The sequence below is a fragment of the Kogia breviceps genome, chromosome 15 (assembly GCF_026419965.1).
Source record: "Kogia breviceps isolate mKogBre1 chromosome 15, mKogBre1 haplotype 1, whole genome shotgun sequence".
NCBI lineage: Eukaryota > Metazoa > Chordata > Mammalia > Artiodactyla > Physeteridae > Kogia > Kogia breviceps.
In genome coordinates this window covers 67684141-67696949 of record NC_081324.1, presented here as the reverse complement: position 1 = coordinate 67696949, position 12809 = coordinate 67684141, and the positions used below count along the sequence as shown (strand labels likewise).

Here is a 12809-nt window from a genome sequence, read left to right as displayed (position 1 = left end):
TTGGGGTTGCCAGGACAGGCATGGCCTGCAGATGGTCCTTTCTTTAAAGGTGGAGGAGCGTCAGTGATTCCTAGGGAGGGGCATGGAGCAGCCTGAGTTCAGACTGGGGAAATGAGCTGTTTGCAGCTGTGCAGGGCGGGGCAGATAGACGGGATGAGTGGGGGGTGGACATTGTAGCTTTTAATCCTTGGTGGTGTTCGTCTTGTTCATTAGCCTCAGAAGCAGGCCTTCCCTCCCTTTTGCTGTTTCTGATTTTATAGCTCCACTCCCCTGTCATGTATGATAAAGGTCTGCTCCTCACCTTCCCCTGATTTTACCTGCTCCTCTGATGGTTTCTGCAGAGGCAAAGGCAGCAACACGTACAGCCTGGCCTGCAGCCGGCCTGAAATTAGTGAGCTCTGCTCCTGAGCAAGGTCCTCCCTCTGGGCTCTGTGGCCCAGGAAAGAAGGGTGCTGCCAGGCGAGGGGTGCCCCGTGGCCTGAGAAATGGTGCAGCTTTCCGAGTTGTGACTCAGGTTGAATGGTGCTAATTTACACACCCACCTCTGCATGTGACTGGCTCCCTGTATGTGGCTTTTTAAAAATAGCTTTGCTGTTTTGTAAAAATGATGCATAATTATACAAATACCAAACAATACCAGAACTTTCTTTGTGTGGGGGTTTTTTATTTTGCTCTCTTTTTTGCTAGGTAATAAATCTGTATCAAATGACTCCAGAAATGTGGGAGGAAAGAATCACAGCCTGGTACGCAGAGCACCGAGGCCGAGCCAGGTGAGGCTGCTTCATCACTGATTTATATTACCTATGGGCCTTTTTTTCTTTTTTAAGGAACTACAAAACTGGGATGTGTTTGTTGAACAAAATGCAGTACCGAAGTATATAGAAGAAAAAGGGAGAGCTGGCAGCAGTGCTGGTCTTCAGTATTGTGTGTGTCCTTCTGGTGCGTGGGGGCATGGGTACTTACTGCCTGTCAGGATGTACAGACCTACTGCATTCAGTGCTAATTTATGTTCATTTTAAGAATTCTATTGAGTCCCTCCCATCAGGAAGCTTGCACAAACCTCTTAGATAGCCTCATCCACCAGAGGGCAGACAGCAGAAGCAAGAAGAACTACAGTTCTGCAGCCTGTGGAAGGAAAACCACATTCACAGAAAGATAGACAAAATGAAAAAGCAGAGGACTATGTACCAGATGAAGGAACAACATAAAACCCCAGAAAAACAACTAAATGAAGTGGAGATAGGCAACTTTCCAGAAAAATAATTCAGAATAATGATAGTGAAGATGATCCAGGACCTCGGAAAAAGAATGGAGGCAAAGAACAAGAAGATGCAAGAAATGTTTAACAAAGATCTAGAAGAATTAAAGAACAAACACCTCGATGAATTAAAGAACAAACAAAGAGAGATGAAGAATACAATAACTGAAATGAAAAATACACAGGAAGGAATCAATAGCAGAATAACTGAGGCAGAAGAATGGATAAGTGACCTGGAAGGGAGAACGGTGGAATTCACTGCCGTGGAACAGAATAAAGAAAGAAGAATGAAAAGAAATGAAGACGAGGCTTTCCTGGTGGCGCAGTGGTTAAGAATCCACCTGCCAATGCAGGGGACGTGGGTTCAAGCCCTGGTCTGGGAAGATCCCACATGCCGCAGAGCAACTAAGCCCATGCACCACAACTACTGAGCCTGCACTCTAGAGTCCACGGGCCACAACTGCTGAAGGCCGTGCTTTGAAACAAGAGAAGCCACATCAATGAGAAGCCCGTGCACCACAACAAAGAGTAGCCCCCGCTCACTGCAACTAGAGAAAGCCCATGTGCAGCAACAAAGACCCAATGCAGCCAAAAGTAAATAAATTAAATAATTAATTAATTAATTTTTTTTAAAAAAAGAAAAGAAATGAAGACAGCCTAAGAGACCTCTGGGACAACATTAAACACAACAACATTCGCATTATAGGGGTCCCAGAAGGAGAAGAGAGAGCAAAAGGACCTGAAAAAATATTTGAAGAGATTATAGTCAAAAACTTCCCTAACATGGGAAAGGAAATAACCACCCAAGACGAGGAAGTAGGAGTCCCAGGCAGGGTAAACCCAAGGAGAAACATGCCGAGACACATAGTAATCAAACTGACAAAAATTAAAGACTAAGAAAAATTACTGAAAGCAATAAGGGAAAAATGACAACATACAAAACAAATAACATACAAGGGAACTCGCATAAGGTTAACAGCTGATTTCTCAGCAGGAACTCTACAATCCAGAAGGAAGTGGCACAATATATTTAAAATGATGAAACGGAAGAACTTACAACCAAGATTAGTATACCTGGCAAGGATCTTGTTCAGATAGACAGAGAAATCAAAAGCTTTACAGACAAACAAAAGCTAAGAGAATTCAGCACCACCAAACCAGCTCTACAACAAATGCTAAAGGAACTTCTCTAAGTGGGAAACACAAGAGAAGAAAAGGACCTACAAAAACAAACCCATAACAATTAAGAAAATGGTAATAGGGACATACATATCGATAATTACCTTAAACAAGACTGGATTAAATGCTCCAACCGAAAGACACAGGCTTGCTGAATGGATACAAAAATAAGGCCCATATATATACTGTCTACAAGAGACCCACTTCAGACCTAGGGACACATGCAGACTGAAAGGGAGGGGATGGAAAAAGATATTCCATGCAAATGGAAATCAAAAGAAAGCTGGAGTAGCAATATTCTTATTGGATAAAATAGACTTTAAAATAAAGAATGTTACAAGACACAATGAAGGACACTACATAATCATCAAGGGATCAATCCAAGAAGAAGATATAACAATTACAAATATATATGCACCCAACATAGGAGCACTTCAATACATAAGGCAACTACTAACAGCTATAAAAGAGGAAATCGACAGTAACACAATAATAGTGGGGGACTTTTAACACCTCAATTACACCAAAGGACAGATCATCCAGACAGAAAAGTAATAAGGAAACACAAGCTTTAAATGACACAATAGACCAGATAGATTTAATTGATATTTATAGGACATTCCATCCAAAAACAGCAGATTACACTTTCTTCTCAAGTGCGCTTGGAACATTCTCCAGGATAGATCACATCTTGGGTCACAAATCAAGCCTCGGTAAATTTAAGAAAATTGAAATTATATCGACCATCTTTTCCGACCACAATGCTATGAGATTAGAAATCAATTACAGGGAAAAAACATAAAAAACACAAACACATGGAGGCTAAACAATACATTACTAAATAACCAAGAGATCACTTAAGACATCAAAGAGGAAATCAAAAAATACCTAGAGACAAATTACAATGAAAACACGATGATCCAAAACCTATGGGATGCAGCAAAAGCAGTTCTAAGGGGGAAGTTTATTGCAATACAAGCCTACCTCAAGAAACAAGAAACATCTCAAATAAACAATCTAACCTTACACCTAAAGCGATTAGAGAAAGAAGAACAAACAAAACCCAAAGTTAGTAGAAGGAAAGAAATCATAAAGATCAGAGCAGAAATAAATGAAATAGAAGCAAAGAAAACAATAGCAAAGATCAATAAAACTAAACGCTGGTTCTTTGAGAAGATAAACAAAATTGATAAACCTTTAGCCAGACTCATCAAGAAAAAGAGAGAGAGGACTCAAATCAATAAAATTAGAAATGAAAAAGGAGAAGTTACAACAGACACCGCAGAAATACAACGCATCCTAAGAGACTACTACAAGCAACTCTAGGCCAATAAAATGGACAACCTGGAAGAAGTGGACACATTCTTAAAAAGGTATAAGCTTCCAAGACTGAACCGGGAAGAAATAGAAAATATGAACAGACCAATCACAAGTAATGAAATTGGAACTGTGATTAAAAATCTTCCAACAAACAAAAGTCCAGGACCAGATGACTTCACAGGTGAATTCTATCAAACATTTAGAGAAGAGCTAACACCCATCCTTCTCAAACTCTTCCAAAAGATAGCAGAGGAAGGAACACTCCCAAACTCATTCTATGAGGCCACCATCACCCTGATAGCACAACCAGACAAACATACTACAAAAAAAGAAAACTACAGACCAATATCACTGATGAATATAGATGCAAAAATCCTCAACAAAATACTAGCAAACAGAATCCAACAACACATTAAAAGGATCACACACCATGATCAAGTGAGATTTATCCCAGGGATGCAAGGATTCTTCAATATATGCAAATCAATGTGATACAGCATATTAACAAACTGAAGAATAAAAACCATTTGATCATCTCAATAGATGCAGAAAAAGCTTTTGACAAAATTCAACACCCGTTTATGATAAAAACTCTCCAGAAAGTGGGCATAGAGGGAACCAACTTCAACATAATAAAGGCCATATATGACAAACCCACAGCAAACATCATTCTCAATAGTGAAAAACTGAAAGCATTTTCTCTAAGATCAGGAGCAAGGCAAGGATATCCACCCTTGCCACTGTTATTCAGCATAGTTTTGGAAGTCCTAGCCATGACAATCAGAGAAGAAAAAGAAATAAAAGGAGTACAAATTAGCAAAGAAGAAGTAAAACTGTCAGTGTTTGCAGATGACATGACACTATACATAGAGAATCCTAAAGATGCCACCTAAAAACTACTAGAGCTAATCAATGAGTTTGGTAAATTTGCAGGATACAAAATTAATGCACAGATATCTCTTGCATTCCTGTACACTTAACAACGAAAGATCAGAAAGAGAAATTAAAGAAACAATCCCATTCACCACTGCAACAAAAAGAATAAAATACCTAGGAATAAACCTACCTAAGGAGGTAAAGACCTGTACTCAGAAAACTATAAGACACTGATGAAAGAAATCAAAGATGACACAGACAGATGGAGAGATGTACAATGTTTTTGGACTGGAAGAATCAATATTGTGAAAATGTCTATACTACCCAAAGCAATCTACAGATTCAATGCAATCCCTATCAAACTACCAATGGCATTTTTCACAGAACTAGAACAAAAAATCTGAAAATTTGTATGGAGACACAAAAGACCCCAAATAGCCAAAGCAGTCTTGAGGGGAAAAAACGGAGCTGGAGGAATTGGACTCCCTGACTTCAGACTGTACTACAAAGGTACAATAATCAAGACAATATGGTACTGGCACAAAAACAGAAATATAGATCAATGGAATAGGATAGAAAGCCCAGAGATAAACCCACACACATATGGTCAACTAATCTATGACAAAGGAGGCAAGAATATACAATGGGGAAAAGACAGTCTCTTCAATAAGTGGTGCTGGGAAAACTGGACAGCTACATGTAAAAGAATGAAATTAGAACACTCCCTAACACCATACACAAAAATAAACTCCAAATGGATTAGAGACCTAAATGTAAGACCAGACACTGTAAAACTCTTAGAGGAAAACATAGGAAGAACACTCTTTGACATAAATCACAGCAAGATATTTTTGATCCACCTCCTAGAGTAATGGAAATAAAACCAAAAATAAACAAATGGGACCTAATGAAACTTAAAAGCTTTTGCCAAGCAAAGGAAACTACAAACAAGACAAAAAGACAACCCTCAGAATGGGAGAAAATATTTGCAAATGAATCAGCAGACAAAGCATTAATCTCCAAAATATATAAACAGCTCATTCAGCTCAATATTTAAAAAACCAACAATCCAATCAAAAAATGGGCAGAAGGCCTAAATAGACATTTCTCCAAAGAAGAGATATAGATGGCCAAGAAGCACATGAAAAGCCACTCAACATCACTAATTATTAGAGAAATGCAAATCAAAAGTACAATGAGGTATCACCTCACACCAGTTAGAATGGGCATCATCAGCAAATCTATAAACAACAAATGCTGAAGAGGATGTGGAGGAAAGGGAACCCTCTTGCATTGTTGGTGGGAATGTAAATTGATAAAGCCGCTATGGAGAACAGTATGGAGGTTTCTTAAAAAATTAAAAATAGAATTAACATATGACCCAGCAATCCCAGTACTGGGCATATACCCAGAGAAAACCATAATTCAAAAAGACACATGCACCCCAATGTTCATTGCAGCACTACTTACAATAGCCAGGTCATGGAAGCAACCTAAATGCCCATCAGCAGACAAGTGGATAAAGAAGATGTGGTACATATATACAATGGAATATTAGCCATAAAAAGGAACGAAATTGGGTCATTTGTAGAGACCTGGATGGATCTAGAGACTGTCATACAGAGTGAAGTAAGTCAGAAAGAGGAAAACAAATATCATATATTAACACATATATGTGGAACCTAGAAAAATGGTACAGATGAACCAGTTTGCAGGGCAGAAATAGAGACACAGATGTAGAGAACAAATGTATGGACACCAAGAGGGGAAAGTGGGGGGGGCGAGGTGGTGGGATAAATTGGGAGATTGGGATTGACATACATTCACTAATATGTATAAAATAACTAATAAGAACCTGCTGTATAAAAAAATAAATAAAATAAAATTCCAAAAAAAAGTTCTATTATATGCATATTCCATAGCTTTTGCGTCCATTCCTCTATTGATGGTATTTGGAGTAGCTGTAGGTCTTTCACTTTTACAGAATGTTCTGCAGTGTACAATCTGATATCATTATATAATTGTATGAGTAGTTCTGAGGATAGATCCTTTAGAGGAGTTGCTGAGGCAAAGGATGTGAGCATTTTGCGTCTTGACAGGTGCCTCCAAATTGCCCTCTGAAAAGGTTGTACCTATTTACAAGCCCATCGGCAGTGTGTGAAAATGTTCCCCCCTCCATTCTCTCCGCAACACTGGTTTTTAACCAATCTAATTTTTGTGATCTAAAAGATGAAATTTTGTATCTTAAATATTAATTAGCATTTCCCCGATCACGTTAGGAATTGATCATCTTTTCATTAGCCTTTAATATTTTTTTTCTCTTCTTCAAATCAACTTCCTATCACATGTTGTTTTTAACTCTTAAAAAAGTATTCTGGGGCTTGTCTGGTGGCACAGTGGTTGAGAGTCCGTCGGCCGATGCAGGGGATGTGGGTTCGTGCCCCGGTCCAGGAGGATCCCACATGCTGCGGAACGACTGGGCCAGTGAGCCATGGCCGCTGAGCCTGCACGTCCGGGGGCTGTGCTCCGCAACGGGAGAGGCCACAACAGTGAGAGGCCCGCGTACCACAAAAAAAAAAAAAAAAAGTATACTAAAAAGTGGATAAGTCGTAAATATACCACTTGATGGATTCTTACAGAGTGAAAACACCAGGTAACACCAGGTGACAAGAAAGCATGTGCCCCCAATCACTCCTCCCCACAGGGTAACCACTCTTCTGAATCCAACTCCATGGATTAGTGTTGCCTATTTTAAACATTGTATAAGTGTAATCAGACAGTTTCTGTTATTTGTGCCTCACTTCTTTTATGCAGCATGATATTGTGAGATTTGGGTTTGTGGCCTGTAACGGCGGTTTTTTCCATTTTCGTTGCTGTGTAGAATTCCTCTGTATTCATAGACCACACATTATTTATCCATTCCACTATTGATGGACATTTAGGTTGTCCCATTGTCTCCTGGTTTTTGCTGTTATAAATAACATCAAACAATTTTCCAAAGCAATTGTATCAATTTACATCAACAACGCGTGTGATTTCGAGTTGCTCCACCTGCTTGCCACTGCTCGTCCTCTCAGGTTGAATTTTTAAAATTCATTTGAGACCATTTTGAGATGGGAGAGAGGGAAGAAGGCAAGGTCATAGGGAGATTTGAGTTAAGATATTTCAACACTGTACCTATCTGGGAGTTTTCTGCAAGTCATTGCTACTTCAAGAGCTTCCTTTAAGTCTGACTCACAACTTAGAAGTGGGTGACCTGGCTTGGGTTTGACAGCCTGGAGAGCTCTTGCCCTAACCTCCAGCAACATCCAATGGATTAAAATCAGGAAGGTGCCTTAACCTCCAATAACACCCAAAGGAATAAAATAAGAAAGGCAGCTCTCACGTAGCTTGCAGAGAGAGATACATCTTACCAAAACCTTCTAGGTGAAGAAAGTACACAATTAGATAAAGCAACAGCTTACTTGAAATTCGAACATCCAAATCCATTTGAGGGAGCAGATGTACTACGTGCTTTTCATGAATTACTCAAGCCAGGTGTCACTATTTACCAAGGGTAAAGCGTGAAATTGAAGCCAAGGAGACACTGTAATGAATCTATTCTCTTGTTTTCACGGGGATGGGAAATTCTGCTTCACCTCTGTGGGGTGTGGTTAACAGACTTGGGATCGGGCAGAGCTTGGCTGGTAGCTGCCTGGCTCACGTCTTCCCGCAGGGTCGAAGCTCAGCTCGGTGTGCGCTGCCCTCCAGATTTCTCATGTCCGCGCCAGTGACAGTATCTTTCATTCTCCTCACAGGGACGAAGCTGAAATGGAATATTTGAAGATAGCTCAGGACCTGGAGATGTACGGTGTGAACTACTTTACAATCCGGGTGTGTAGAAGCCTCTGCGAGTTCCTCGTGTGTGGGTGGAGACTGAATGGGGGCAGACTGTTAAAATGGGTCCCTCCCCATCCCAGGGCGGTAGACACTTCAGCAGTTCAGTGGTGAACAGGGGAAGAGGAAGGGGAGGGTCTAAGAGCCTCATTTTCTATATTGGGACTTAAATTAGATCCTAGGTAATTAAGTATCAGTGGAGCCCGGGAGGGCCTGGTCCTGCCTGGGCAGAAACCTATCTGAATCCTCTGGTGTAACATTTGATTATCTCTGGCTCTGTGAGATCTGGGTCCACAGGAAAGTAAATACTTTCTTCCCCCAGGACACAAGGAGAGTAAAGCTGCTTTTACAGATTACTGATTTGTTTGGGTGGGGACTCTCCCTGGCAGGCTAATTGATTTTCTGTGCAGACCATTAATAGTCCGCTGTCCTCTGGGAACTTGCTGGTCCTGCACCGGCGAAGCGTTTGTTTTCAGCTGCTGTCCGGCCTTTCGAGCATCTTTCTTCTGAGGCTCTGCTGCTGGACGCAGCTCCTCCCAAAGGAGTTCATGTGATTTGCTGAAGTATTTCATTGCCGGTTCCAAACTGTAGATGAGTAGACAGTAAAACAGCCATCATTATAGTTAAGGCTTGCTTTCCTTTTCAGGGTTTCCATAAATTTTGTATTAAATTTAGATCAATTGAAACACATTTAAAATATCCTAGGGATAGCTTTCTACTTTGTTTTCTAAATACATATTTTTAATAGATCATTTGCATAAAATAAGGCACACTGACAAATTATGTCATTTTTGTATAGTATACAAATGCCTAAAAGATTCTCCCTAATAACGCCGAAGGTTGTTTTCTAAAGTTTTATTAATTTGTATTTGCTAATTGTTTGGTTTCTTTTAGGTCAGACTCATTTAACACATTTCTGTGGTTTTGTCCATATGACTCCTCTTGCCCCACCACCTACATTCTAGAAAACTAGTGTTTTATAACCCTTCAAAAACAGCTTCTTATGAGGGAATATTTCTACAGCAGACTAAATTATACTATTTTGTGCGTGTGTGTCTTGTATTGCACAATAGATGAGGCTAATGGATATTTTAGTGTCTTTGTGTTAAAGTTCCTGAAATTTCACCATCACCTAAGGAAGACATGTGCTTAAAACAATTTAAAAAGGGCTGCTTGAGTCCCCACTTCTCTGTTTATTCTCTAGAACAGTTGGAGCCTCATGATAGGAGGCAGAGGGTGCAATCCAGTTTTTTTAAAAGCTCAAGCTAGAAACATAATGAAACATCTTGTTTTCCAAAACGTACTATAGATTTTTAAAGCACAAAGCCTCACTTGTGTTAACGCAGTGGTTTTAAGAGCTCTGCAGACGACTCTCCCTCCTGGTTTGGTGATCACATCTGACTTCAGGTGTTAGCTGGAGTAAAAGATTTATCTCAGAGTGCTCACTCCTCCTCCTGATGCCTGCTGTTAGCCTTGTACTTCTCATCACGGTCCCAGCACCTTCTCAGTTTGCAGACCTTTTTTCCTGCCCTGGAGTCTTGGGTCCGTTTCCTTGTTGTCAGCAAGGGGTCAGGTGTGGGGAGATTCCCCCCACTGTCGTACGAGGAGCAGACTGCAGCACAGGGGGGTGGGCCTGCAGCCCGAAGAGGTGGCCTCCAGGCACACACTGGTCAGTGACATGGGGTCCCAGGGCACTTACCCTATGGGTGCCCTGGCTGCTGGCCGGACCACCATCAGAGGTTCAGCCTGCGTACAGTCTATCAATTAAATTTTTACACAGCTTTATTGGGGTACAATTTATATATAATTCATTTTGATATATTTTTCCGATATTTTGTAGTAAAAAATTTCCAACATGCAGGAAAGTTGGACGACTTTTACAGTGCCTACCTATGTATACCCACAGCCTGGATTCTATACAGTTAACACTTTATACTTGCTTTATCACATTTTAATGTAAAATAAGGCCATCTGATCCCAGCACTTAGAGTTTTCTTTCTGGTAATACAATAACCTTTTCTTTTAACACAAGAGGTGTTTAATCCTACAAGTTTTTATTCTACATCTATGATAAGCCAGTTATTTAATTAGCAGTAACAATGTTTCGATTACCTCTACTTTAGCCATCAAGCCAGTGATCCTTCTGTGGGACACATGAGTCACAAGAATGGTATCATTTTGCCTCCACCTGCCCCAGTTCAGGAAGCTGGAGGCCCCCTGGGTTCTAAGACAGCAGTGACTTCTGTTGGGACCTGTTGAAACTTGTCACATGTAACGGTCTATGCCAGGTTCTTTGGGAAGTTGAATAAAATTTTCAGCCTCAGCTGGAGCTGACGGTGGCTGTTCTTTGTCAAATCTACAGAATAAAAAGGGCACAGAGCTGCTGCTCGGAGTGGATGCTTTGGGGCTTCACATTTATGACCCTGAGAACAGGCTGACCCCCAAGATCTCCTTCCCGTGGAACGAAATCCGGAACATCTCTTACAGCGACAAGGAGGTAGGACCCGTCTACATTGTAGATGCTCTGGCGGCCCAGCAGGTTTTTCCCCATCTCTCCTTCTGGAGCAGCCCCAGCCAGACCACTCCTTGTTAGCAGCAAGATCCTTTAATTCCCAGGCTTTGGGTTTTTGCTTGTTGATTTCTATAGTATTTACAGAACAGTACTGGCATCCTATTTTCAAACAGCATCACTAAACCCCTCTGCTGACTAATGAGAGGCTGGGAAGCTCAACTGTCAGGACTAAACCCCAGAGAACAGTAAACAAACCAGAAAGTAACCCTTTCTTATTACTTGGCTTTCTATTTCTGGTGAGAGTTCTCTTTGTTTTTTTAAAAAATAAATTTATTTATTTTATTTATTTTTATTTTTGGCTGTGTGGGTCTTAGTTGCTGTGCACGGGCTTTCTCTATTTGCAGCGAGAGGGGGCTACTTTTCGTTGCGGTGCACAGGCTTCTCACTGTGGTGGCTTCTCCTGTTGCAGAGCATGGGCTCTAGGCACGCGGGCTTCAGTAGTTGTGGCACGTGGGCTCAGTAGTTGTGGCTTGCCGACTCCAGAGCACAGGCTCAGTAGCTGTGGCACACGGGCTTAGTTGCTCTGCAGCATGTGGGATCTTCCTAGACCAAGGATCAAACCCATGTTCCCTGCATTGGCAGGCGGATTCTTAACAACTGCGCCACCAGGGAAGCCCCTCTCTTTGTATTTTAAATGCGGTGTATGTTAAACCCTCTCTCTGTGTCCAGTGCTTGATTCATGCAATGCAGAGATATGTGTATACACACACATACACACCTCTCTCCATAACATGTATGTGAATGTATATGTATTTTATATATATATATAGAGTATATATAATATATACATATCAGCAGTGATATAAAGAAGGATATCAGGCCAACTTGCTTACAAGAATTAAAGAAAAATTAAGTTTGAATAACTCAAATGAGCACTCTAACTTAGAATTCAAATATTACTATATAAGATTGTGACTTTTCCCTAATGCTGTAATCCTATATTCATTCATTCATTCATTCTTTGTTAATTTTTTAAATTAATTTTTATTGGAGTATAGTTGCTTTACAATGTTGTGTTAGTTTCTACTGTACAGCAAAGTGAATCAGTTAAACTTATACATATATCCACTCTTTTTTAGATTCTTTTCCCATATAGGTCATTACAGAGTATTGAATAGAGTTCCCTGTGCTATAGAGTAGGTTCTTATTAGTTATCTATTTTATATATAGTAGTGTGTATATGTCAGTCCCAGTCTCCCAGTTTATCCCCTCCCCCACCCTTTCCCCCTGGGTAACCACATTCATTGTTTATTTTAAGGGAGTTTTTGAGCATCTCCTTTGTGTTAGGTTTTGTGGGAGAAACAAAGATGTAGAGAATGCAATCTCAGCCCTCAGGGAAGTTATAGTCAAGTATAACTCAAGTCAGTGACTCAACTGCCGTGATACATAACCTCAGTGTGAGTGGCTGGTGACAGAGGTGGTGATGGTATGGTGCTTTTCTGCCTGCCAGCAGCTTTGCCCTGGCTCTGATTCAGTCTTCACAAGAACACTGCTGTGAGAGGAGGGGCTGTGTTCTGGTTGCTCTGTGTCACCTCAGGACGCAGAGATGCAGAGGGATCGGGTGACTTGTGTCTGGTGAGAGGAATAGCAGAAGCCACATCCCCTGAGTTTCCAGGGAAGCACAGAGGACGGGCCCTGAGACTCTGCACCGGGCTGAGGAAGGCAGGCCTGGGCGTGGAGTGAGTAACAGAGACAGCCCACGTGACTGCCTGCAGAGCCCCCACCCCG

The 12809-nt window shown here is 41.0% G+C and overlaps 1 protein-coding gene across 6 annotated transcripts in view; it reads left to right on the top strand.

The window, feature by feature from the left end:
* NF2 (NF2, moesin-ezrin-radixin like (MERLIN) tumor suppressor) overlaps nt 1–12809 on the top strand; it is an 87537-nt gene that overhangs the window by 47575 nt on the left and 27153 nt on the right. For all 6 annotated transcript variants that reach the window (XM_059040896.2, XM_059040897.2, XM_059040898.2 and 3 more), the window contains exons 6-8: nt 688–770; nt 8431–8506; nt 10872–11006. In XM_059040896.2, coding sequence (XP_058896879.1) covers nt 688–770; nt 8431–8506; nt 10872–11006 — 294 coding nt within the window. The remainder of the gene's footprint in view (nt 1–687; nt 771–8430; nt 8507–10871; nt 11007–12809) is intronic.